Source organism: Balaenoptera acutorostrata, chromosome 8 (assembly GCF_949987535.1).
Source record: "Balaenoptera acutorostrata chromosome 8, mBalAcu1.1, whole genome shotgun sequence".
NCBI lineage: Eukaryota > Metazoa > Chordata > Mammalia > Artiodactyla > Balaenopteridae > Balaenoptera > Balaenoptera acutorostrata.
Genome location: NC_080071.1, coordinates 92,367,613 through 92,392,854, shown reverse-complemented (window position 1 = coordinate 92,392,854; position 25,242 = coordinate 92,367,613). Strand labels below are relative to the sequence as shown.

General features: G+C 50.9%; 1 protein-coding gene across 5 annotated transcripts in view; it reads right to left on the bottom strand.

Annotated features, from left to right (window-relative positions):
- Positions 1-13,222, bottom strand: part of TRAF3IP1 (TRAF3 interacting protein 1) — a 75,941-nt gene extending 62,719 nt beyond the window's left edge. For all 5 annotated transcript variants that reach the window (XM_057551719.1, XM_057551721.1, XM_057551720.1 and 2 more), the window contains exons 1-7: positions 12,987-13,222; positions 9,780-9,848; positions 9,193-9,354; positions 7,267-7,410; positions 6,757-7,158; positions 4,282-4,353; positions 3,156-3,231 (exon numbers count right to left, since the gene is read on the bottom strand). In XM_057551719.1, coding sequence (XP_057407702.1) covers positions 3,156-3,231; positions 4,282-4,353; positions 6,757-7,158; positions 7,267-7,410; positions 9,193-9,354; positions 9,780-9,848; positions 12,987-13,109 — 1,048 coding nt within the window. In that variant the 5' untranslated portion in view covers positions 13,110-13,222. The remainder of the gene's footprint in view (positions 1-3,155; positions 3,232-4,281; positions 4,354-6,756; positions 7,159-7,266; positions 7,411-9,192; positions 9,355-9,779; positions 9,849-12,986) is intronic.
- Between the last annotated feature and the right edge of the window lie 12,020 nt (positions 13,223-25,242).

Below are 25,242 nucleotides of genomic sequence, written 5' to 3'. Positions count from 1 at the left end.
CCTATAGAGATTCTAGTATGGCCTTAAGATTCTAAGTATGTCTAACAAACGTGATGCCCTCCCTCTCTAGTAAAGGCAAGGCTTCTCTCCTCGGCGGGAGCACAGAGGGCCTGTGTCTCGCACACCTCCTGGGTGCTGGACCCTTTCCCTAATGCTACCCACTAAAGCGAGGCAGCAGGATAGGGCGCAGTGCCAGCTTTGCTGGGCAAGGACCCAGGGTGAGGTCAGTGCCCGACTAGCAGGCAGGGAAGAAAGAGTTCACCAACTTGTCGACAGCTCAGGAAACCTTAATGTCATAAAGCTGGCAACTCCCTGATAACCAAATCTCTTAAAGATCAAATAAAAGGAACCCTACAGTTCAATCTTACCGGTTAACTCAGATGCAAACATCCTGAGTTATTAAAAAAGAAAAGCAGATGATACGACCATCAGCTTAGAAAATCAAAACATCAATGGAACAATTATGGGTTAAGATCCAATACAAGCTAGATTTAAGATACATTTACAAAAATCAATAAAGCTTCTATATTCCAACGATGATCACTAAAAATTAATGAGGGGAAGAAAGATACCATTTCCAAAAAAACTGAAAACAAAACAAACACTCGAGCAATCCCTGACTGACAGACACACCCAAGCACCCAACACACGTCTCGACAGAGGAGGAGACCCCTGTCTAACTTGAAAGTAGAGGTATCCAATCTTCCCAGCAAAACGAAAGCCTGAGTTTCACCCAAGTCCAATTACATCCTGATCCATTTGTTTTGTGGGAGGTGGGATTCTTTGACTCATGAACTGATTATAAAATACATCTGGAAGAATAGCAAATAAAAGGGCTTAAAACTTCTTTGAAAAGAAAAATGATAGGGAACTAGTAGTGAAACAGAAAACAGTAAAGAAAAAACAAAAACAGAAACACCAGACTCCAGACTCCAAAAGGCATGTGGGGAGATCACAGAGCAGGAGGGAAGGGAACAATTATTTAGTAAGTGACCCTGGAACACCTGATGAGTTATTATGAAAAAATAAATTCAGAGCCTCATTTTACACCACGAATTAAAATTAAGAGATAACCAAAAAGATTAAATATTAAAACGTATGACAAAACACAAACCTTCATCTCTCAAATCCCTGGACAAACTACAAAAAAAAGACTGGTAGCTTCCCGTGCATAAAAATTAAACACCTAGGCAAGTCAGAAACCAAACATAATTAGAATTTTAAAAGTGGGAAAAAAATATAAGAAACAAATACTTATTTAAAAATCAGCAAGGGGTGGTGGTGGAATGAATTGGGAGATTGGGACTGACATACATACACTAATATGTATAAAATAGATACCTAATAAGAACCTGCTGTTAGCGCAGGGAACTCCACTTCCCTCTACAGTAGAAACCAACACAACACTGTAAAACAACTATACCCCAATAAAAAAAATAAAACAATAAATACTTTTAAAAAAAAATTGGCAGATGTCCTTAACGTACAGGGAGCTCACGCAAATTAAGAACACTCAGGGGCTTCCCTGGTGGGGCAGTGGTTGAGAATCCGCCTGCCAATGCAGGGGACACGGGTTCAAGCCCTGGTCTGGGACGATCCCACATGCCGCAGAGCAACTGGGCCCGTGAGCCACAACTACTGAGCCTGCGCGTCTGGAGCCCGTGCTCCGCAACAAGAGAGGCCACGACAGTGAGAGGCCTGCGCACCGCGATGAAGAGTGGCCCCCGCTTGCCGCAACTAGAGAAAGCCCTCGCACAGAAACGAAGACCCAACACAGCCATAAATAAATAAATAAATAAATAAATAAATAAAATTAAAAAAAAAAAAAAAGAACACTCAGACTCTTGAGTGTTTTCCATGTATCAAAATCAGCAAGCCTTTCAAACAAATCCCCGGAGAAGGTGTGGGGTAGAGGGTACAGACAGTGTCCACTGTAGCTAAAACCTTAAAATGTCCATAATGGCCCTCTGTGCCAGTAATTATACCCTGGGAACCCATCCCACAGAGATCGCCCAAAAGGGAGAGAAAGTTTCTGGCACAAAAAAGTTCACTAAAGCATTTATCAATGTCAAAGAGTGGAACTTACCACCTAAGTTCCATTTCTCAGTGAAAAATTCCAACTACTACATTCTTGCCATACTTCTTTAAGTTTTACAATTTAGGAAAAGGATGACTTTTCAGGACCTAGTACTGCTCATTCAAAGTAACTTCACGCTCCCACTGAAAGCCTCCGACCCTGCCGGCCTCCAGCTGTACTTCCCCGCGTCGGACTGACATTCTTTCCCGACTTACTGCTCTGGCATAAGGAGGCACATCCTCGGGCACACCCAGGCCAGGCCCGTTTGCTTCAGCTTCAGCTTTTAGCCCGACTGCCAGTGACATCTTCTGCTATGCTTTAAATGCATAAACATCACCTGTCTAAGGGCAGGGTGCTCCTGATGTCCATCTTGCATCAGGACTAAACCAGCTTTACCCATTCAGAAGAGTCAGTGAGACACGCAGGACTGATAAATATTTCTGGAAAATTAACATTCAATCACACCTTTTAGATTGGAACACAGATCACGCAGGTGTACTCTGCCCCTGGTGTCGTGAGCTCACACACGTGTGCAAGGGCATGCACAGGCATGCGGGTGTGAAAGCCATGTATCTTCATCATTTTCACACAGTCTTTGTTCATTCCTTCCAAAGGCAAATCTGCTTTCTAGTCACAGACGCTTTTTCCTACTAGATGTTGTGATTAAAGCAAAGAATCTAGTATTGGGCTTCCCTGGTGGCACAGTGGTTAAGAATCCGCCTGCCAATGCAGGGGACACGGGTTCGAGCCCTGGTCCAGGAGGATCCCACGTGCCACGGAGCAACTAAGCCCGTGCACCCTAACTACTGAGCCTGCACTCTAGAGCCCACGAGCCACAACTACTGAGCCCACGTGCCACAACTACTGAAGCCCGCATGCCTAGAGCCTGTGCTCCACAACAAGAGAAGCCACCGCAATGAGAAGCCTGTGCACCACAACAAAGAGCAGCCCCGCTCGCCGCAACTAGAGAAAGCCCGTGCGCAGCAACGAAGACCCAACACAGCCACAAATAAAATAAATTAAAAAAAAAAAAGAATCTAGTATTTTCAGCTACATAGTATGATAAATTTTGCAGTACCTTCCACTGAATTTTTGGATCGCCGTTTTGATGTCTTTGTCGTCACTGACCTGGATGCTCTAGTGGAAATCTCAGTCTTAAAGAAAAGAGAATGAAAAAAAAATTAATTGATGCACCACAGAGCAACATCATGAGCAGATTTATTATTCAAGCTCAAGGAAGAACAAATAGGAAACACAACAATATCCGTACGCGTTCAAAGGGGAACTGACTCCAAGTCAGTGCAGCTAAGCACTTAAGACCTAAGAGTGTGAATTAGAAGGAAGCTGAAAGCTCTTTCACTCTAAATGCAGAATTCCACTTTTTGGTACAGCCCTAAAAAGGTCAGCCGTGCACTGAGAATCACTGTCTCGTCAGATGAGTTTATGAGGACTCAGCTTCTGTCGCTACATGCTTAATTACTTCAATGCATTTGTGAACGACTCTGAGAGTGAAAACATACACGATGTGTTTAAACAGAGCGCACATCAGAGAAAACAGCACATCCCGTCCCTCGCACCGCTGGCTCAGTTCCCTGGCCCGACCCCTCCCTCAACCTGCCACGAGGGCCTCTTAACTAGCCTCCCAGCCTCCACTCCACGCCTGTCCATCTTGCCTGTGGCTGCCCGGATACACTTTCTGAAATGCAGACTGGACGATGAAGTTGCGGTGAGTCTAACCTCCCCAAGACAGCCCGGCCTGGCCTGTACCTCACCCACAGGAAATGCACTGCGGGGTCCCGCCGGGCCAGGCGGAGCTTGGACGGGTCCCTCCAGCTGGCCCTCCGGTCCCTGTCTGCCTCATGACTTAATCCTCTCCCAGACTCCTCCGAAGTGCCACCTCCAACCTCTCCCAAACGACTGCCCTACCCCTCCGTACACCATACATCATACTTGTCACATAAAGGTACGAGGAGACCCAAGAGTCCACCGCAGAGAAGCAGACGATAAACACACCCCACCTACTTTACAGGCAGTAAACCATTTAAATCGGTACTTTTACAACAAAATAAATACGGACCTATTGTGTGTGAGCCTCCGCCACGCCCCGCCCCGTGCCTCCGTGGACGGGGGGAGGACCACAGAGCACCTACTATTTCAACACAGCTACGGGTTTACGTCTCTCAAAATTATGTTTTCAAGTTTACCTCTGTTTCAGCTTTGGAGTCTTTGAAAGATCCATCTGACGACTTTTTAGACATCTCTCCTGAGCTTGAGGACTATAAAAAAAAAATTTTTTTTTTCAAACTCTAGAATTATTCAAGTCTGTAACATCTAAAAACGCACCGAGATGTTTCCTCTAACACTGACCAACAACAAGATAACCCTTCACACGGGAGCACCACGTCACATCCCAGCCCCGACCCCCTGCGGTCGCCGTGTGGCCTGGATCTCCAAAGGCCCATCCAAGATCTCTGCCCACCGGGGGCCAACCAGGAGGCCAAGGGCATCAGAGGCGGGGCCTCGCAGGGGACTGTAGGGGGCAGTGTCTCCCAGGCCCACGCGGTCCGTACACCAGGCCGCGCTCCTTGGAGGTGTTCCAGGGACACACAGGGAACCCGGAAACGAGGGCGTCGCCCCACTCCTATCTTCTGTGAGGGAACCACTCTCACCTCCCAAAGGAGCGGTTCTTTTTGAGCAAAGTCTTCAGACGCTACATCAGGAAAGCACTCTCAAAACAAAAATGACGTGAAAACTGTAAGCATGTTAAATCAACGCCTTAAAAAATCTCACACTTAAATCAACTCTCAGAAAGACATATCTCGACATAAGGAGTAGAAGAGACACAATCACTGAGATTTTCCTCTGTGAAAAGCAATGGATGCTTGTTGAATACTCCAACAATTAACTGTCCTCATAACTTAATTATGAAGGTAGCAGACCGTATCCGAAGTAGTTTCTTGTGCGGGCCGGGCTCTGTGCCCGGGGTCCCCCAGCCCAGAGTGCTCAGTTCCCTGCAGACATGGGAGGAGGGCAGCACCCACACGTGGCCACTCTGACCTCACTCATCCTCCACCGCCACACGGGGACACACCCGTGACTTCTCAGAGTGCCTTCACACCTGCTGTTCCACAGGCTGAGAACGTCTCACCATCGTCTCTTCTAAGTCATGGGATTCGACCGGAGGCTGCAGACTGCCCGGCAGGGCCCCGGTGAGAGCCGAGTCTCCTCTTCCCCGGAGCTGCCCTCCCGGAAGCCTCGAGGCTCGGCTCTCTGGGGGTCCCACCACTCCTGGGGGAGAGAGCAGCCTGCCCCCAGAGCCCTGTTCCACAAAGGAGCCCCAGACAGACACAGAAGGGCCAGTCCAGCAAAATCACCACGACAAGTCTCTGAACACCTGCCTTCGGCCAACGGGGCCAGCTGGGAGCAGGAACGCAGTCCGTTCACCCTGGTCTCACACACCGTTAAACAAAACCGCCACTCGCTCGTGGCGCCAATACGTCCCATATATCCGCCTATAAAAGTTCTCTTTGGAACTGTCTCTCTACTTAAAAAACCAGTCACACCACCAGCAACCTCAGTGAACATCACGGGTGGGACACTGGGTCTGAAGGCCTGGAGGGCTGAGAAGGTGCCCCAGGCAGGGGTTGCCTCGTGCACAGTAAAGTGCGCTAGAATGTTCGAGCACCACACTAAAACCGGCTCAGTGAAAAAGACTTTTCTTAGACCTCTAAAAAGAAGCAAAAGACGGGGAAGGTCTTTGTTATTTCTAAAACCCCTATGGGAAACCAGGCTTTTATGACACATACGCCGTGGTGGGTTACGTGACTCCGGGGTGTCCCTGGGAGACCCCAGGGTCCCAGGTAGCATTCCGACAGCCAACAGAACCACCGAGCAGACCAGCTTCCAGGCCTGGAGCACAGTCCGTCCCACGGGGCCCGCTCACCTCCCAGTGCCAGGGATGCCAGGCCACAAAACCAGAGGCCGGCTCGGCAGGGAAGAGCAAGCTGGCCCCTCACCGCCTGGCCGCCTCACCCAGCAGACCTTGTACTTTTCCAGACCTCAGCTTCCTCCTTTCTAGCAGCTGGAGACCAGAGGATTTCCAGGACCTGCCCAGGACACTTTACAGTTATATGATGTCCCCACAAGAACCAGCATCTGCAACGCCAGCCCTGCCAGGAGACTTACCCTATCTACAGCGAGTCCGAAATAACCTGCACATCTAAAAAACAGGGTCTGAAACCAAAAGAATTTTCTGGAAAATCCTAAATTTACCTGAAAATTTAATTAAACAAAATTCAGTAAACTGAGGTCTCATTTTACTCATCTGCTAATGCTTCAGAGACTTAGAAAGTAGCCCTAATCCTTAATAAACGCAGCCCTGCCCACACCCCAGGGGACCACACACACTGAGGCTGCCTGGATACGCTGCTCACAAAGCCACGGGACCCACTGAGCCCCAGTCTCCAGGAGAACGCCCAAAGACACACACACAGCAGACAGGAGAAGCAAAACCCAGTGTCACTTTAAGGTTCTCCTAGGAATCCACGACTGTCAGAATTTTCAATTGGTGACAAAGAAATCCAGTTTCCTAATCACACTACAACCAAGACCAAAGGCATTTTGGAGAACACCACGAACCCTTTCCAAGTTAAAGGCAGAGGTTTTCCAACAGGACTTACCTTCTTCTCCGGCTTATCACGCTCGTGGCTCTTCTCCCTGTCGGGGTCCCCGCCGTGCTCCCCATTCCGCACCCTCTGCCGGTCCCGGCCCCTGTCTCGCTCGCGCTCTCTCTCCCTCTCCTTCCGCTTCTCCTTCTCTTTTCCGCCCTCGTTCTTCGGCTCCCTCTCCCGCTCTGCGTCCTTGGCCCTGTCCCTCTCTGGCCGGGTCCTGTTCTTGGCCCGCTCTCTCTCCCCTTCATGGTACTTGTCTCTCTCAGGATCTTTGTGTCTGTCTCGGTCATTCTCCTTGGCCTTTTCCCTGTCCCTTTCCTTTTCTCTTGGTTTGTTTTCTTCCTTTAATTCCTCTTTCTGTTTTCGACCTCCGCTTGTATTTCTCTCGTTTATTTCAGAGTTTCTTCTATCCTAGGAAAAAAAAAAAAAAAGCTGGATAACAATATCACTTATAACTGTCTACCTGAACCACAAGAAGCCTCATCACTTCATTTTCAGACGCACATGACTTGCACTCACCGCTTTATCTTTAGGGACCCTGGACGCTTCCTCCCTCACGTTCTTATTATCCAATTCTTGAGGTTTCGACGTCAGTGAGGACCTTCCTTTTGTTTCCGCCTTCTCTCCGGCTAACACTCTCTTCACCGCATCGTCGCTGGAGAGCTTGTCCCCACGTGAGGAAATAAAATGCAAGGTTGCGATGAAATTAGTACATTTAATAAACATGAATGTCAACAGTCAAAGATTGCTCATTAAACGGAACCTCTGTCTCCTAATGGATTTCAGAGGATAAAATACTAAAAGGAAATGGACGTTATCACAGACAACGTACAGCATCTCCTCTCACCGTCCCCTCCAGCACTGCTACGCTAACAGCACAGTCCGCTCAAGCTAAATGAACCCTGGGTCCCTTCTACCCGAGCTGCCAAGCGTGGACGTGTGTGCTGTTCAAGGACACCAAAGCTGACCACACGACGCTACGACACCCTTCACTTCTCACGGGGCCACAGAGGCCCAGCACCGAAAGGGCCTAAGGAATGATCTACCTGGAGCCCCATGAAATGCCAAAATCCCTTCTGCAGCATCCCTGACCACCCCCCAGAGTCTCTGAACACCTCGGGTCAGGAATCCCACTGGCCCACACACTCCCGCTTTCCGCAGGCCTGCACTGAGTGACTGCTACACGCCAGGCACGAGACCCCGGGCCGAGGACGCGCTGCACACCAGCGAGGCGGCCAAATACAACAAGCAAAAGTCAGTGCGCTGGGGGAACACGACGGGGGTTCCAGCAAGAGCAGCCAATCCCACACGGCTCCTGGGAAGCAGCTCCGCACAGAGAAACCAGCAGCACAAGCGAGGGAGTGAGACCAGGGCAGGAGACCTCAGGGGTGCAGGCACAAGGCGAGACACAAGAGAAAAGGAGCAGAGGAGAGGGGCTTCGTGAGCGGTGCACGGAGCTGGGGGCAAGGGATTCAGCAGGAAGACTAGTCAGATTTGCTTTCTGGAAAGATGATCAACGAGAAGGATCTGAGGATGGGGGTGGGGGACAGAAGCCAGAGCACTGGAAGATCAGCCTCTGCGTCTCCATGCCTTGGACCCAGCACACCAGGGCGAGGCTATCCTGAGGCCCCGGGGGCCAGTCTGATCCCACTCCCCATCTCCCACTGCTGCTATGTGAGCTAAAACCCACCTTTCCCATCTTGGTAACATGGAAGGTTAGCCCCCAGCCCCCTCAGGTCCATGAAGGGCTCTATTAGCCACGCCCTTGATAGAGGTCCAACTCTGCTCCCCTGGGGGCTACTCAGATCCCACAAAGAAGGCAGGCCCTGGGGATGACCTGCTCCCATGGCCCCGGCTGGACTCTGAGGCCAGAGAAGGCAAGATTCTAGCCCATGGTGAGGATCCCAGGAAATCCAGTCCCTGCACCAGTGAAACGGAATCTCTTTGAAGGCAGCACAGCTCTGCAGACACCCACCAGGGGAGAGGGAGGGATGGAGGGAAGGAGGGAAAGAGGGAGGGAAGCAGACCCAAGAGGCTGGAAAGGCAGGCAGAGAACAGGGACGTCCCACAAGCCCTAAAGACGAAGAAAAGCAGCTGCTCCGGCCACCCGGTTGGAAACAGTCACCTGCCCTGAAAGGAGGCCCAAAAGGAGAAAGAATGCAGGGCTCAGTAGGCTGGGCACGCAGCCTCCAGCCACGTGCCCACGAGCAAAGTGCCTGCGGCGTCCCTATGTGATACTGACAGCTCGTAGACCCTGTGCATAGCACTGCCTTATCTGTTTCACCCTACTTCTGCAACTCTGAGGCTCCAGGAGAGGTGGGATCAGATTGCAAGCACAGGGTTAAAACCCCCTCCTTAAACACCTCCGGCTCCACTGGGTGGCCTGCCCTCCCCGTCTGGTCATCCCTCCCGTGCCGGCAGCTTCCAGCTCGGGGGCGGCGCTACCTTGTTCAGACAGCACTTTCCGATTCTCTGGAGCAGCTCGTTGGTCCTTTCAGGCTCGTGCCCGGCCACGATCCGAGCCGGTTTTGCCAACAGTGGCTCTCCGGAGACCATGACCACCACATCTATGGCCTTCTGAAGGAAGCTAATTTTGGTGTCTTTATCCTGAAAGATTTCCATTTAAAACACAAATATTAAAATACTTCAAAAAGAGCTTGCATTATCTTCAGTACGTCCAACAGACACAGTTTCCGTTTAGATAAAAAGCTATTTTTAGATATGTGTCAAATTTAGAAATCCCGACTCTTTATAACAACCACCACCAAAATAAAATCTTCGGTAAAGCTTTTAGTTTTAGGTGGTGGGCTAGCATTAACCTCTGGAACACTCATTCCATTTCTCCAGGATAACGTCAGCGTGCTAGGCGGCTGCCGCAAAGACCACGAGGTGAGGAAGGGCACGTGGCAACTCCCAGAGCCACCGGCCTCGCATGCCAGCTGCAGGTCGGCCGTGAGCGAGGGGCCGGCACAGCGCGCTGCTCACAAAAACCCTGTTCGCGAAGGCGAGCAGGGACGGCGCCTCAAACCTACCTTAACGTTATCGGACTTCATCTCGGCGTCTGTGTAGAGGCCCTTCATGAAGCCAGTCGTCCTGATCACCTGCAAAAGATAAAGCGAGGCCGTGGTCAGCACCCCACGGGACGGCCCGTGCCCTGGCCTCGCCCACTGCCCACGCTAAGGGCCACCTGGATCTGTCTACGCCCAGGATCCACTGACACAACGAGCACTGAGCGTCTGCCACGTGCAAGGCCTCGTCCCGGGCAGAAGCCAGCCTGGTCCTCACAGAACTCAGCCTGGCTGTGACGACAGGTAAACACGATGGACCCTCGGGGCTATAAGGGGGGACAGGATCACTCCAGTCCAAGTGCAGGAGGCCCCGGGGGGTCAGGGAACACTTCCCAGAGCAAATCATATCTAAACTAAGACCAGAAGCTTACGGGAGAAGAACTGGGGGAGCGGGTATTGAGGAAGCACGTGCTGGGCAAAAGAAACAGTCCCACAAGGTCCAACTAGGTCCTGTTCAAGGGGCCAGAAGAAGTTTGACAAGAGGAGCCTGAGGCCAGGGAGTCAGCAGGGGCCTGACCGGATGGCCTTCGAAGCCATCAGGAGTACGGACTTAGCCTCACTACCACGAGGAGGCCCCGAGAGGTCCACAAACAGGAAACGGCCTCCTGCGAGGACGGCTCAGGGCAGTGGAGAGCGTGGATTTTGGGAAGAAGAGGCACTTCCCAGCTGGGTTTCTCCTCACCGCCGTGTCACTCGCTTCCTGGGACCGAGGGCTGCTCTGTGCCACGTCACTTTTGCGCTCCCCCCACCTCTTCCTCTCCTCAGTCAACCTGGACCTCCCAGTTAGCCCTCAGTCAGGCTCTGGGGGTGGTGATGCTTTCCGTTCCTCCCCACCTCCAGACACACCAGGGCCCTGGCTTCTCTCAGACCAGAGGTTTTCAAAATGCGGCAGGTCACTATAAAGTCAACGTAATGGGTAGCGATAAGCATTTTTTAAATAAAACAGATAAGAAAATATCAGACTGCACTGTATGTAGTAAGGATGAATATTGCCTACATGTGTGTGTCCTGGGTCAGATATAAAGAGTATTTATTACCTTAAAAAAGAAAAAAAAAAGACAGTCCCACACTAATATTAGGCTCCTTCCCTGAGACCAAGCTACAACTAGCTAGCTATTAATTAAGCTAGCTTTCATTCCTCAAACTACTGAACAGCTGTGCTATTTTTTTTCCCTGACAAGACAGGTGGAATATTAAGAGTATCCTGCATTTAACATTCCTGGAACTTTTGCATCCTCAAAAGGAAAAACCTTTTGAGGTTTTTCCAGTGTGCTGACAGTTAAACTTGTGAGCAATCATTTTCACCAACAAGAGACATGAATTTCACAGGATCAGTGCTTCAATTTATGAAAGAGGCAGAGTTGGTTTAGCAGTAGCTAAAATACTAACACGGAGATTTGAATACAGTACTCAGGGGCAGTGAAGAATTTTCGTACGAGGATCTGAACATATTATCTGAAAATGCTTTCCAGATGTCAATTGTCCTAACATCTTTGAGTAGGTGACAATTAGCGTATTTATCTTTACACAGGTAGAGAAATTAATTTTGACCTTAGATTAGGAAAAACCTGAGGAAGAAAAGCAGACCAGTGGGTCCCGATTGGGAACACGGAACTCCTTCCCCACACCCTCGCTACCTGGCCAACCAAGTCGATTCCTGCCCGAACCTTCCTCCTCCTTCCGACCTTCCAGGAGGTGGGGACAGCAGCCACCATGAGCCCAGGGCCACACCAAGACCCACAGGATGAGGTGTGGCCCCCAGCCTCCTTCCTGGCTCTGCTTCAGTGAGGAGATGGGAATCACGCAGAAAATGAAAGTGTGAGGCTGGGCGGCAACCGCTGTAGTTGGCCACTCACCTCCTGGCCAAGTGACTTGACCCCTCCTGGGTTAGAGGACGCTGCCTGCCTACTTCACGGGGAGGGGGTGATGCAGCTCAAGGCCCGGCTCCCACCAGGCTCTCCCCGCAGCCACGTCCCTTCCCCAAACACTGTCCAGGGCAGGTCTAAGTGCTGCACTAGCTTAGGAGGAGGGGGAGGCCAGTCAAGGCAGCCCTTGGGATGTGGGTGGGTTTCAAGAGAGCTGTAAGCACGATTAGGGTTTTTAACAGAGAGAGGCACACACTGTAAGCTAAGGTAAGATAGCAAAAACGAGCAAAGCAAAGTTTGTGTAAGACGCCGCACCTGCTGGAAAGAGTGAGAAGTGAAGTTTAAGGACACACATGGGGCAAGAGTGGGAGCCCGAGCCCCTGGACACCTGCAAGTTCGAGCTGACTCCTAACTCCCCAAGAGCATGCCCGAGTTCCCAAGGTCAACACTGCACTCAGGTGCACCAAGGAAATGGGTGCTGCCACCCTGAGTTACAGGAGCCTTGACCGATTCCATTCAACAATTAATGTTTGTCGTGCACCTTCTGTGTACCGTACCCAGGATATGCCAACAAACAAGCTACCGTCCGCGTCACTCAGGAATTCACCAGCCAGTGGGGAAAAGTTTACAGACAACCAATCTCAAGACATGCTCTGCCGTTTATCAGCAAATACTGACCTGCTCTTTTATAGCTTCTTCTTTTCAGGTCCCCTAAAACCACCTTCAATCAATTCACCCACAGGTACTGATTAAGCATCCAGTATGTAGTGACCACAGTGGAGCAGGTGGAGGGAAACTTGGGGAGAGGGGGTTTATAAAAAAAAAAAAGAATGATTCCATTCTCCCGGGATTTGTAAGCACTCTCCACATGCTAGACACCGCAGCAAAAAAAATCACAGAAACAGCTTTGCCAGGTAGAGTGGAGGATGTGCTCTAAGAAATACATGGGTAGGATGGGAAGAAATAAGAATGTTCTCCAACGGGCCGGGAGTCCCCCCGGAAGAGGGGACCCAAGGGGTTGGCGCGAAGGGGAGAGCAGGGGTGAGAGCAGAGGCGCTGCGGAATCCGGACAAAGCCCGCTCCTCGGGCAGGGGCCGCGCTCAGCGACGCGAGGTCCGACCCTGACGCCAGCCCTGGTCCCGACCCCCAACCCGGCAGTGACCCCCGACCCGCATCCCGGCCCTCACCCCGACCCCCACAAGGGCCCTGACCCCTGGCCCGCAGCCAGACAGCGCACCGGGACCCCGGCCCCGACCCTAATGACCCCCGGCCGGCACCCCGACCCCCGCCCCGGCCCGGGGCTCACCTCCGTGATGATGTCGTGCAGGTAGCGGAACGGGGGCTTGTTCAGCAGCTTCTCCGTCAGCGGCGGCCTCCGAATCACCTTCCCCAGAGCCTCCTGCGTCCGCTTCACCACCGCCGCGTTCATGGCGGCGCCGCCCGCGTCTCGCCGGCCGCCGAGCCTAAGCCCCGCTCCCCGGCCGCCGCCGGCCCCGCCGCCGCCGCCAGGTCCGGCCTGGACGCGCCGCTCGAGTTTCCATCCCACAGTGCACCGGAGTCCGCCAAGGCGCGTGCGCGGGGCCGCGGCCCTCGGTTGCCAGGGCGGCGCGGCCTTAGCAACGGACCCGCGGCGGCGCCCCGACCCCTGTCCGGCTGCGCGCGCACGCGGGCGGCGTCTGCGGTGGGGCTGCCTCAGCGTCCCTGCCCCGTGACAGCGCCGAACCCCTCCACCGCCCAGCAGCCTCGGGAAAAAGCTGTTCGCCCCGCGTTAGAGGAGACCGCCCGAGGACTGGAGGGCAGCAACACAGCTTCCAAGATTCATTTCAGGGGGACTGGACTTAGTTATCCCGAAAGACACATACCTTATCCTGTTGTTACTTAATATGGCTTCTTGGAAGAGTAACTCCTTTTCTCTGAGGCTCTGTTTCTGTTCCTATAAAGCAGGGATAATATGTGCCAGACTCCCTAACTCCCAGGGAGATGAGGACCAAACGATGCTTCAGGGCTTTGTAACCAGGATGAAGCCGCTCCCTTGTTGTTCTACCAGGTGTCTGTGGTTCTGTCCCATCTGTCTTCCATCCGCCACGCACAGGCTCACTGCAGATCCTTCTATCAATTTTGAAGCTTTGTGGTCTGTTTTTAGTTCTTCTATTGGATACCTTTATCATTTTTATTTACATTCATTTTTACCATTTTCAGTGCGCTACATTCTTTATGTGTTCTTTGCTCAAGATGTATCTGGATGTGGAGTTTTTTAACTTAAAACTTATATTTGATTTTTTTTAATATTTATTTATTTGGCTACGTCAGGTCTTCGTTGCAGCATGCGGAATCTTCGTTGGCGGTATGTGGCATCTATCGTTGCGGCGCTCCTTGCGGTGCGCGGGCTTCTCTCTAGTTGTGGCGTGCGTGCGGGTTTTCTCCTCTCTAGTTGTGGCCTGGGCTCCAGAGCGCAGGGGCTCTGTAGTTTGCGGCACGCGGGCTCTCTAATTGAGGCGCGAGAGCTCGGTAGTGGCGCTCAGGCTTAGTTGACCTGCGGCATGTGGGATCTTAGTTCCCCGACCAGGGATTGCACCCATATCCCCTGCATTGGAAGGCGTATTCTTTACCACTGGACCACCAGGGATGTCCCTGATTATTACTGACATTCAATAAAATTCACCCATTTTAAGTGTACAGCCTGATGCGTTTTGGTAATTTTACACAATTATGCTACCATCACCACAATCAAGATACAGAACAGTTCCTGTACCCTAAAACATTTTCTCCTGCTCATTTGCAGTTCATCTCCTCCCCAACCCCAGCCCCAGGCAACTGCAACTGTCATTATAACCATGCCTTTCCCAGAGTTGCATATAAATGGAATCATACAGTACATAGTCTTTTGTGTTTAATTCTTTCCTTTGTAATGTTTTGAGATTCATCCATATGTCATTCCTTTTTGCAGCTGAGTAGTATTCCGTAGTACAATTTGGTTATCTGTTCAACAGTTGATGGATATTTGAGTTGCTTTTAGTTTCTTATTATTTATGAATAACACTACTAAGACGATTCACATACAAGTCTTTGTATGAACATAAGTTTTCATTTCTCTTGGATAAATACCTAGAAATAGGATTGCTGGATTATATGGTAAGAATGTGCTTAACTTTACAAGATACAACCATACTGTTTTTAAAGTGGCTGCATCAGTTTTCATTCCCACTAGCAACGTATGGGATTCCCAGTTGCTCCATATACCCTGGCAACACCTGATGTGTCAGTCTTTTTAATTTTAGTCATTCTAATAGGTATGTAATAGTATCTTATTATAGTTTTAATTTGCGTTTCTCTGGTAATTACTGATTTCAAGCACTTTTCATGTATATGTACACTTTTCATTTTCATGGGCATTCGTATATATTTGGTGAAGATAGCCTACAGAGTATCATTCAGGCATTTATTGAATCACTGCTGTGTGCTGAGTATTGTTTAGGTGCTGGAGATTTTTGTGGAACTACATACCTTCTAGTAAGCAACTTCCACAACATCCACTGTTGTTCACTGCTCCTAGGACCATAGCCCTCTCTACTGCTAGCTGCATCCAGGACCATGTGAGCATTGGTTATCTAGCCAGAGGCCAGGTGAACAGCCAGAGCTCATCTCCCTCCGGCAGTGTCAACCTCATTTCCTTCCACACTTCACCATGCAGGTGGGCTGGCTGTAAGAGACTTTACTGAGAGGTTGAGAGAAGCCTAAGAGGTGACAAGCTGTGAGGGAAGGCATTTGATAACACTCCCTGTGTAGAGCTATTCCACGGTCCATGAGGAAGAAAGGCCCCGGAGAATCATGCTCTCAGAGAGATTCCCTCCTGGGTGGCCCTCGGTTATTAACCCTGCTTCCCAACTTCCAAGTCCACCCCTTGGCCAGAGCACCTCCATCCTCTGACCCCTGCCTTATCAAATCTTCCTGACTTTCTGGAAACCCCACTCTCTACCCATGGGAGCTTTTGTCTTCCCATCCATTCCCTTTCTCCCAGCAGTACAGTTCCCAGAGTCTGGGTTCTCCCGTCCAGACTCACAACCCAAGGTCTTGGTAGGACAGTCCCCTGTGGCATTCGGCACTTTGGTCCCTTGGGTGATGGTGGACACTGTGAACCAGGCTCCTTCCAGGGCTCTCACGTTCCTGTTTTTCTCCTTGCTGTCCACACACTTACCTTTATCACACATGTATCCTGTTTCCCAAGAACAAACATTCATTTTTTTTTTTTTTAAATAAGGAAGTTTATATTTATTTATTTATTGTATTTATGGCTGTGTTGGGTCTTCGCTTCTGTGCGAGGGCTTTCTCTAGTTGCAGCGAGCGGGGGCCACTCTTCATCGCGGTGCGCGGGCCTCTCACTGTCGCGGCCTCTCTTGTTGCGGAGCACGGGCTCCAGACGCGCAGGCTCAGTAATCGTGGCTCACGGGCCTAGTTGCTCCGCGGCATGTGGGATCTTCCCAGACCAGGGCTCGAACCCGTGTCCCCTGCATTGGCAGGCAGACTCTCGACCACTGCACCACCAGGGAAGCCCAAACATTCATTCTTAAACAGTCCATCAAACGCCATAAAGAAGCATAAACCAGTTTCCCAACTGCCTCATCATTTCTGAGTATCCTCACCCACGCGGGTGCTAGTATTTCACATCACGATGGAGAATGGTATTCACTCCCTTCCCCCTCCCCGTCCACCACCGACCCCACCTCAGGCCCCCTGGAAGTCTATTAAAAGGGGGGCCATAATGGGACTGTGTACTTCTCCATGGCTGGGCCCTTAGTTCATGAAGCTTGGCCCAAAGCTCTGAGGTGATTCAGCCCTTAGGCGAGGATGCACCCGCTCCCTGCCCTCCAGGTGTCAGGGCGAGAAGGAAGGGGAACTCACCGGCACGGGCGGCCAGGTGGAGCCCCTCGGGGCTGCACCAGATGCAGCACATGCCGTGGAGTCTGAGAGCTGGCGCGTCCCACCCGGACCTCCGTCCACCTGCCCACCGCGGCCAAGCGGGGAGCCCAGAGCCTCCCGTCAGGAGCACCCACCTGTGAGCTTTGAACACTGGCTGGGGTTGGCCTGAGCAGGGGCAGAGGGGGATCTCAGGGAGGTCACTGACCTTGGCCTCTGACCCCAAGTGCCCTGCCTTCTCAACAGAGGCTCCCCAGCCTCCTGCCCAGAAAGTTCACGCCGGGCAGAATCCTCCTCTGGGCCCAGAGCAGCCAGGGCAGCTGTGGCCAGTAACCGGCTTGTCTGTGAGCGGTGGGGGAGGGCGCGTGGCTATGCAGAGTCCTCTGGCTCCGAGGGTCCAACGAGGGCCCCAGCCAGTGCCGCACGAGGAGGAATCGTGTTTCTCCCACAGCTGTGGCGAGCAGGGGGACATCTAGGCCGAGGAGGCCCTGTGGAGGCCGGAGGGCACAGGCCTGGCCCCTCCCTGCGGGACCGTGAGAGGGGGTGTGAGATCTGAGATCTGGGACAAGGGAGCAGGATCACCACCCCGCACGGAGGGCCTGTCTGGGCGGAGGTGACCGTTGAGTGGACATGCATCTCCATAGGTCACGTCCTTAACGCTGTCCCTACGTGAGTCCTCACCTCCCACCCGGAAGGCAGGTGCGCCGGCATTCTGGGCCCTGGGAAAGCAGGGCTAGTGGATGCAGCTAAGGATTCCTGACTCCAGGAAAGAGACCTGGAACCAGGGCCTCAGGAGTCGGGGCGGGAGGAGGGGGATGCCAGCCTGGGGCCTCCAGTTCTGGGAGCTGCAGGGAGTGGGGCGTCTGTAACCTGAATTCCCCCTAAGCGCCTCAGAGTCATGAAAGGATTCGAGAAAAAGGCAGAGAACATTAAAAAAGCGCCATTCATAAAGAAAAGATAATTGATTAAATAACTAGAGAAAATCACAGCAAAGAAAGTGTTTGAAACATAAAAGCCTGGCAGGAGATGCTTTTGAAATCGGCAGTTTCTGAATGAATGAATGAATGAAGTAACCGTGGCCAGGACTCACCCCAGGAGGGAAAGTCCACAAAGCAAGGTGGCTTCCAGGCCCTACCTTCCCTTGCCTGAGAGGCAAACATTCCTAGAGACAAAGGCCCACAGAGGCTGGGGAGGCCCAATCCTGAGCTCCACATCTGAGAAGAGCCCAGAATGTAGGTCAGCCAGAGGGACGGGCTGGGAGGCAGGCACCAGGAGAAGGAGAAGTGGCCAGAGCCTGGGGACGGCCTCAGAAGGGCAGATATCAGTCTGTATGGCCAGTCAAGTGCCCTGCTGTATACTCCATCATCTAGGCCACGAGGTAACTGGCATCATTTTGTGAAACCTGAGGGGTCTGCCTAGAAGGTTTTGTCCCCTCCTCTCCAAGTGAGCCTAGAAGGCAAAACCTTCTATCTGTCCCTAAACTTGCTAAGACCATTTCTGCCCCAGGACCTTTGAACTTGCTGGTCCTTTCAGCTGAATAACACTGGTCCCCCAGATCTTCATATGGCTGCATCCTTGCCATTATTTGGGTCTCAGCTCACGTGTGACATCCTCAGAGATGTCAAAAGTAAACCACATCTGAACTCTCCAGCCTGTTATCTTTATTTTCTTCAAAGTACTTATCACTCTCTGGAAGTAATGTTTTAAATTCATATCTGCCTTTTCATTTTCTGTCTCCTCTCCCACCCCAGATGCCCCCCAGAAAGTGAGTTCCATGAGTACAGGTTGATTTGCTCACCTCTGAATCCCCTATACCTTCAACATTGTCAGATGCATACAATACTCAATACCTATTTGCCAAACGCTGATCAGCTTATGCACTTAGTAGAATTGCTCTTTCCTAAGGGCTCTTAGTAACATGGTTCACTTATACCGCAAGTTTAAATGAAAAAATCAAACTATGATGTTATGTGGACAATATGATCTCAGTCATGTTAAATGTGTACTTGTGTGAGTGTGTTTGAGTGTGTGAATAAGTCCAGCAGTCCCAAGGTTTCAGAGATGATCTTGGAGTTGGGATAATGGGACATTTCTCTGCTTCTTTATACCTCATTGTAATTTAGATTTATTTCTCAATAAATAATAACTTTTCAATCAAAAACAAAAGTTAAAAGTTGTCAGAGGAAGCCCCCACTTAGGAAAAACCACAGTACTGATGCCTTGTTGGTGAATGTTCTGGGTGCCCATTTATACCCCATTCAAATATAACTGCATCTAACAGGATCATTTAGGAGACTGAAGTTTACCTGGTACTGTGGTGAGCTCCCCAAATTAGCAGTGACCAGCTGTCACTGTACCTGTAACCAGCTGTGTGACTTTGGTCAATTCTGGCCTTTTTAGTCCTCATCTATTTCACCGGGAAAGTGAGGGATTTGAATTAGATAAGCTCAAACGCCTCCTCCAATAATTATCCCTAACGACAAACCCTTGGAGCAATGCCGCCCCCGCGGAAGAATCCGGGCCGAGCCAGATTCCACCAGGATTTTCTTAAACCAGGGTCTCCCAGGACCTAGAGATCTGATGGAGTGCCCTTACATCCATGACAACACAGACAGAATAATTGTTTAGGGCACCTTCCTGGAGTGGAGGAGGGGGGCGTCCATGGCTTTCCTCTTATTTGAACAGGGGGGCTGGTTCTCAAACAAAGGGCAAGAATCATCTGCTGTCAGAGACCCAAGCAAGCCCTTTCCAGGAAAGCCTGGTTAACTAGTGTCCAAAGTCAGCCACGGTTTGCCCGAAAGCACGAGGACAAGGCACACACGTGGACGTGGCACTTTCTGCCAGAGTAGGTGTCACAGGAGGGCAGGCGGGCGGGTGCCGAGGCCTGAGGAAGCTGTCCCTCCGCCTGGCTGGGCCCAGCCCCTCCGGAGCACCGACCAGCGTGAGCCACACCGTCCACGCCTCAGAGCGGAGTTTAAGAGCACAGCTTCTGTCTGAATCACGTAAAAACTGAGTTTTCCACCCAAACTATGCCAGCCTACCACCCCTGCAAGCCCTGTAGGCTTGTGGGTCATTCCTCGGGGAGCTTCCCCTGACCTGCACCTCTGGGTGCCTTGTCGGGTGGCCCATGGCCGCCCATCGGCTTCCTCCAGGCTGCACTTAAACGAGAATTGTATAAAGGGATGTACAGTGTCTCCTCCCCACTAGAACGCAAGCTCCAGGAAGACAGGAGTCTGCTCTGCTGTCTCCTCGGTACACATGGTGCATCTTGGCTAAATGAGCCAAAGTCTGAAACCACCGTCACGGATGCTGTGGACGGCCACCCAGAAGCTTCTTGGACCAAAGCCCACTCCACAAGGAGTACTGGTCCTTGTTGGCTCCCAGCTAAGTTCCTCTGTGGGGAAATTCAACCGAAGCGGCTTACCTCCCCCCTCCTACCCCCGGGGAGTCCCCATTCGAGTCGGGGCTACAAACCCACTTTCTCAGGGACCTCCACCTAATACAGTTGCTATCAGGAGTGGTCTGGGGAAGCAGCCCCTAACCTGAGACTTTGAAGCGGAATCACCCACTGGCCAGCTGAACTGAAATCCCCATGATTAATGTAAGAGTGGGAGAACTGAGCATCTGGTGCAGTAGGGATGCAACTGTGAAAAATCTCCCCAGCGCTGGAGGGATGGGAGTCCAGCAAGTGGGTGCTATCTTCAGCATCTGAAAGAACCATGGGGTCAGTTGGTGGCTGTGGGGTTGCCAGGGCAGTGGATAAAGACAATGAAGGCCAAGGCTGAGGGTCAGAGGACCTCCTTGGCAGGTCGTAAAGAAACTCTTGTCTCTTGCAGCCAAAGATCAGAAATAGCTGAGGATCGGGTCCAACATTAATTTTAAGGGCAGTGGAACTCCAGAGAAGGTTTATTTCTCAACTCCAGGAAGTCTATTCTGCCCAGATGAGACGTTTGATTGGGAAGGAATGGAACTGAGATTTGAACAGGACATCTGGATTGATGTGCTCAAAAATCTAGAATCCCCACGTTCCCCTGAATCTTCTGGGCTTACAGAAGTGGTCCACCCCTCCCCATAAAGGTCTAGCATTCCCCCTTCTCGAAGACAATATAGAGGTCATTGCATGCAAGACAACACGCGCCTTTCTCGGGGTCTTCCCCATTAGCCCCCTCCTGGCCCCAGAGCTGTCACTAGGGTCAAGTCATGACATGACCTGTCTGGGCCTGCTGGGCCTGCTAAGGGAAGAAGGCACTAGACCCTACAGGAGCTGCAGGACCCAGCAGAGCCTGGAGACCATATTTGGGACAGCATCCCAACATGCTGGATCAGCAGGGGATAGAATGAAAAGTTGGATGAGAGAGAGTTAGTCAGTATGGGAGGACTTCTGCCATACAGTATAGGATTTACGACCCTGGCAAGGGCCCAGGGAGACGGGACTAGGAATGGACGGGGAGGAGTGGACCACTTCTGTAAGCCCAGAAGATTCAGGGGAATGTGGGGATTCTAGATTTTTGAGCACATCAACCCAGATATCCTGTTCAAATATCAGTCCCATTCATGTTAGTTGTTAGTATGGTTCTTGAAAGCCTGCAAAACGCTGTGGCCTTCACTAAGTGAAGGAAAACTGCCATCCCTGCCACGGGATATGGTGGAGAAAAGGGTCAAAGGCTCAGAGAAGTAGTCCTGCTAGAGTAGATATAGTATGTAACGCCAGCAAACCCACCAGCCGACTTGCTTCCATGGGAGGTCCTGGTGGATCACTTCTTTTACCAAAGCAATGACTGGTGAGAAGTGCACTCGGCGGGGGCTTGTGGTAGGGAGATGGTGTTGTGAGTCTGAGCTCCCTGATAACAATGGGGACGACAGGATCTCAGAATAATAGAGGCCAAGTAGCGGTGCTTAATGATCAGAAACAGGGTAGATACAATTACAGTAAAGAGTGGCAAGGTTGGCGTGGTAAGCAGCAGGAGCCGACATGCAGACAGCTCTGAAAATGGTTGATAGACACAGTGTTCCTAGGGGCCAGATGCACAGGCAGCCAGTGAGGGTTAAGCAACCAAAGAAATCAAAGATAATCCAGAGGCTGAGCGTATCTGCCCCCAATTAAATGCCTCTATCCCTTACTCACTTTTCAGACCTGGACCCCACTGACTGAAGGAAAGCCCAGATTCCCAACATCACTGCCATTGTATATAGTCATAATCTCCCCCAGTCTTTCTCCAAAGGGACCTAAGGTCACTCATCCAGGTAGCCCTACACTGGGGGGATGGGGGTGGGGTATTCACAACCATTTCAAGGAATATTGGACGCAGGGTCCTGGGGGCCTGAAGCATCATCATGGCCCCTGTTAGAGGGAGGGCATTCAGGGCCGAGTGATAAATAAAGTCCTGGCCAAGATTTGCTTCAGTTAGCTGTAGGTTTGTTTAGATTTTGTGAGGTCCACTGAGTCTATGGACCCACCTGGTGGTCCTTTCCCAAGCCCTTAAACGCATAGTTGAAATGGACACACTTAGCAGGTGGGATAAGCCCCGTGTTGGCCAGGTCCTTGGACTGTGGAATAAGAGCTATAGAAGTGGGGAAGGCTGTGTGGGAGCCCCTGCTCAACCTCGGCCAGGAGAATAAACCAAAACGATACTGTATACTGGTGAGAATGACAGCAGTTATAAGAATGGGATCTGCCCCACTCTTAAGATGGATAGTTTTCCCCATCATACAGCCATTTCATTCATCAGTCTAACTCCTATAAAATTCAGTTGGATCCTGGAAAATGACAGTGGAGTACTGCAAACCCAAACAAGTAGTAGTCCCAATTATTGTATCTTTTCCAGAGCAGGTCAACACATTCTCAAGTCCGTGGCAGGCAGCCAATACATTCTTTTCCATCCCTACTAAAAAGGAGGACCAGAGGCAGTTTACATTCATTTAGGATGGACAGAGGACACACTGATGGTCTTGCCCCAGGGTTATGTTAACTCTTTTCCCTCTGTCCTAACATAGTCTGGACTGTCTGGACCTCTGCATGACACCATATTGGTCCAGCATATTAGTGGTATCATATTAATTAAACTAGATGAACAAGAGGAAAACACATCAGAGGCTTTGGTAAGGTACACCTGGGCTTTCCTGGTGGCACAGTGGTTGAGAATCTGCCTGCTAATGCAGGGGACACGGGTTCGAGCCCTGGTCTGGGAAGATCCCACATGCCACGGAGCAACTAGGCCCGTGAGCCACAACTACTGAGCCTGCGCGTCTGGAGCCTGTGCTCCACAACAAGAGAGGCCACGACAGTGAGAGGCCCGCGCACCGCGATGAAGAGTGGCCCCCACTTGCCACAACTAGAGAAAGCCCTCGCACAGAAACGAAGACCCAACACAGCCAAAAATAAATAAATAAATTTTAAAATAATAATAATAATAATAATAATGGGAATTATTCTTTAAAAAAAAAAAGATACACCTGCTGCAGAGGGTGGGAGAGAAACCCTATGAAGACTCAGGGACCTGCAGCACCAATGTTTAGGAGTCCAGTGGTTTGGAGCATAACGGACATCTGCTCCAAAGGAAAGGACAAATACTGCATTTTGCACTTCTCACCACTCAGAAAGACCCACAACGCCTCGTAGCTTCTTCAGATGCTGGTGGCAGAGTGGCCACACTTGGGAATAATGCCCCGATGTACTTACCAAGTGGCTCTGGGAAAGGTCCCAGAACAGCAAAGAACTCTAGCAGGTGCAGGCTGTGGTACAAGCATCCCTGCCACTTAGACCATATGATCTGGAAGATTCTGTGGTTCTAGAGGTACCTATGCTGGCAAACGATACCATATTCCTTTAAACCACTAAGACTGTGGTAATTTTATGGCAAGCCCCAGGAGGAGAATCATAACGTAGACCCCTAGGTTTCTGGAGCAAGGCCATACACTACCTGCAGCAAAGACCAATAGCTGCTGGCACGCCTCTTTGTCCTAGAGAAGGAGTGCCTGACCGCGAGACACCAAGTGGTCACCACGCCACTAGAGCTGGGTTCCACCAGACCCTCCAAGTTGCAAGGTCAGGCACAGCCAACTGCGATCCACTGGAAGAAGAAAGTAGTATGTCAGGATCGGGCACGAGCAGGGCCGGAGGACAAAAGCAAAGCTCATAAGCCCAGACCCTCGTATCACCTACTGCTGTTGCCCCAGTTGCCTGTCCCTCACCTACACCTATTGCTGTGTTGGGTTAGGGTGGCACTTGTGACCAGCTGACAGAGGAAGAAGGGAGCTGAGCTTCCTATGTGGATGGGTTGGCTCAGGGTGGGGCGCAAAATGTGCCTAAAAACAGCAGCACTACACTACAGCCTCACTCGGTGTCCCTGAAAGGCAGAGGTGAAATGAAATCTTCCCAAGCTCCCAGGGAGGAGAAACTTGGTGTGTTAGTTTCACTGTTGCTGCTACAACAAATTGCCACAAACTTAGGAGTTTAAAACAATATACATTTAATATCATATAATCCTGGAGGTCAGAAATCCAAAATGGGTCTCACTGGGCTAAAATCAAGGTGTTGGCAGGGCTGTGTTCTTTCTGGAGATTCTTGGGGAGAATCCACTTCCTTGACTTTTCCAGCTTCTAGAAGCCACCTGAGTTCGTTGGCTCGTGACTTATTTCCAGCAATGACATCACTTCAACATCTGCTTCTATTGTCACATCTCCCTCTCTGACTCTGACCCTCCTGCCTCCCTTTTTCACTTTTAAGGACATTTATAGTTAAATTGAGCCTGCCCAGATAATCCAAGATCACCTTCTCATCTAAGAATCCTCAACTTAATGACATCCACAAACTCCCTTTAGCCATAAGGCTAAAACCCTCAACCTAAACCCTCAAACCCTAAAAGGGGCAATGATTCATGTTGGCTGATTCATGTTGGCTGAATCAACGCATATTCCAAGTGTGGATTTGTTCTTCCTGCCTTTATGGTCACTCTCTGGGGCTTATAAGAATGTTCGATCGTCAGGTATAGAGCAGCACATAATACTGCTCCAGACCAAAGGACCCACTTGACAGCAAAGGGGGTGTGGCATTAGGCCCATGAGCGTGGGGTCCACAGGGTCTCTTGTTCACCTCTCCACCCAGAAGCTGCGCGCCCAGGCGAGTGATGGAGCGCTCCTCTTGAAGGCTCAGCTGAGGTCCCAGGTGGGAGAAAATACCCTGTAAGGATGAGACTCCATCCTTTAGGACACAGAATGTACCCTAAATCATTATAAATTGCTGTCTCCAATTAATAAAATGCATAGGTCTGGGAACCAAGGAGTAAAACTAGAAGCAGTGCCCTTTCCTTCACTTCCAGGCATTCACTGGGAGAATTTGTGCTTCTCCTCCAGAGGGAGACCACTTCCACCAGGGTACCCAGTAAGAGTGCCACTGAACTGTAAGTCATGGCTGTCACCAGTCACTTTGGGCTCTTTGTGCCCAGAGACCAGCAGGCAGGAAAAGGAGTCACCACCGGAAGGTGGGGTCCCAATGTAAGGTCAGACCTCCTCAAGCACAAACAAATGGGAACGTGGTTGAATTTTTAAATAAACTTTTAAATAAGCTGTAAATCCGGCTACATGAACTATGAAACCCAAGCCTCTGTTCTGCACACTATACACAACATACATTTTTTGGGATAAGATTA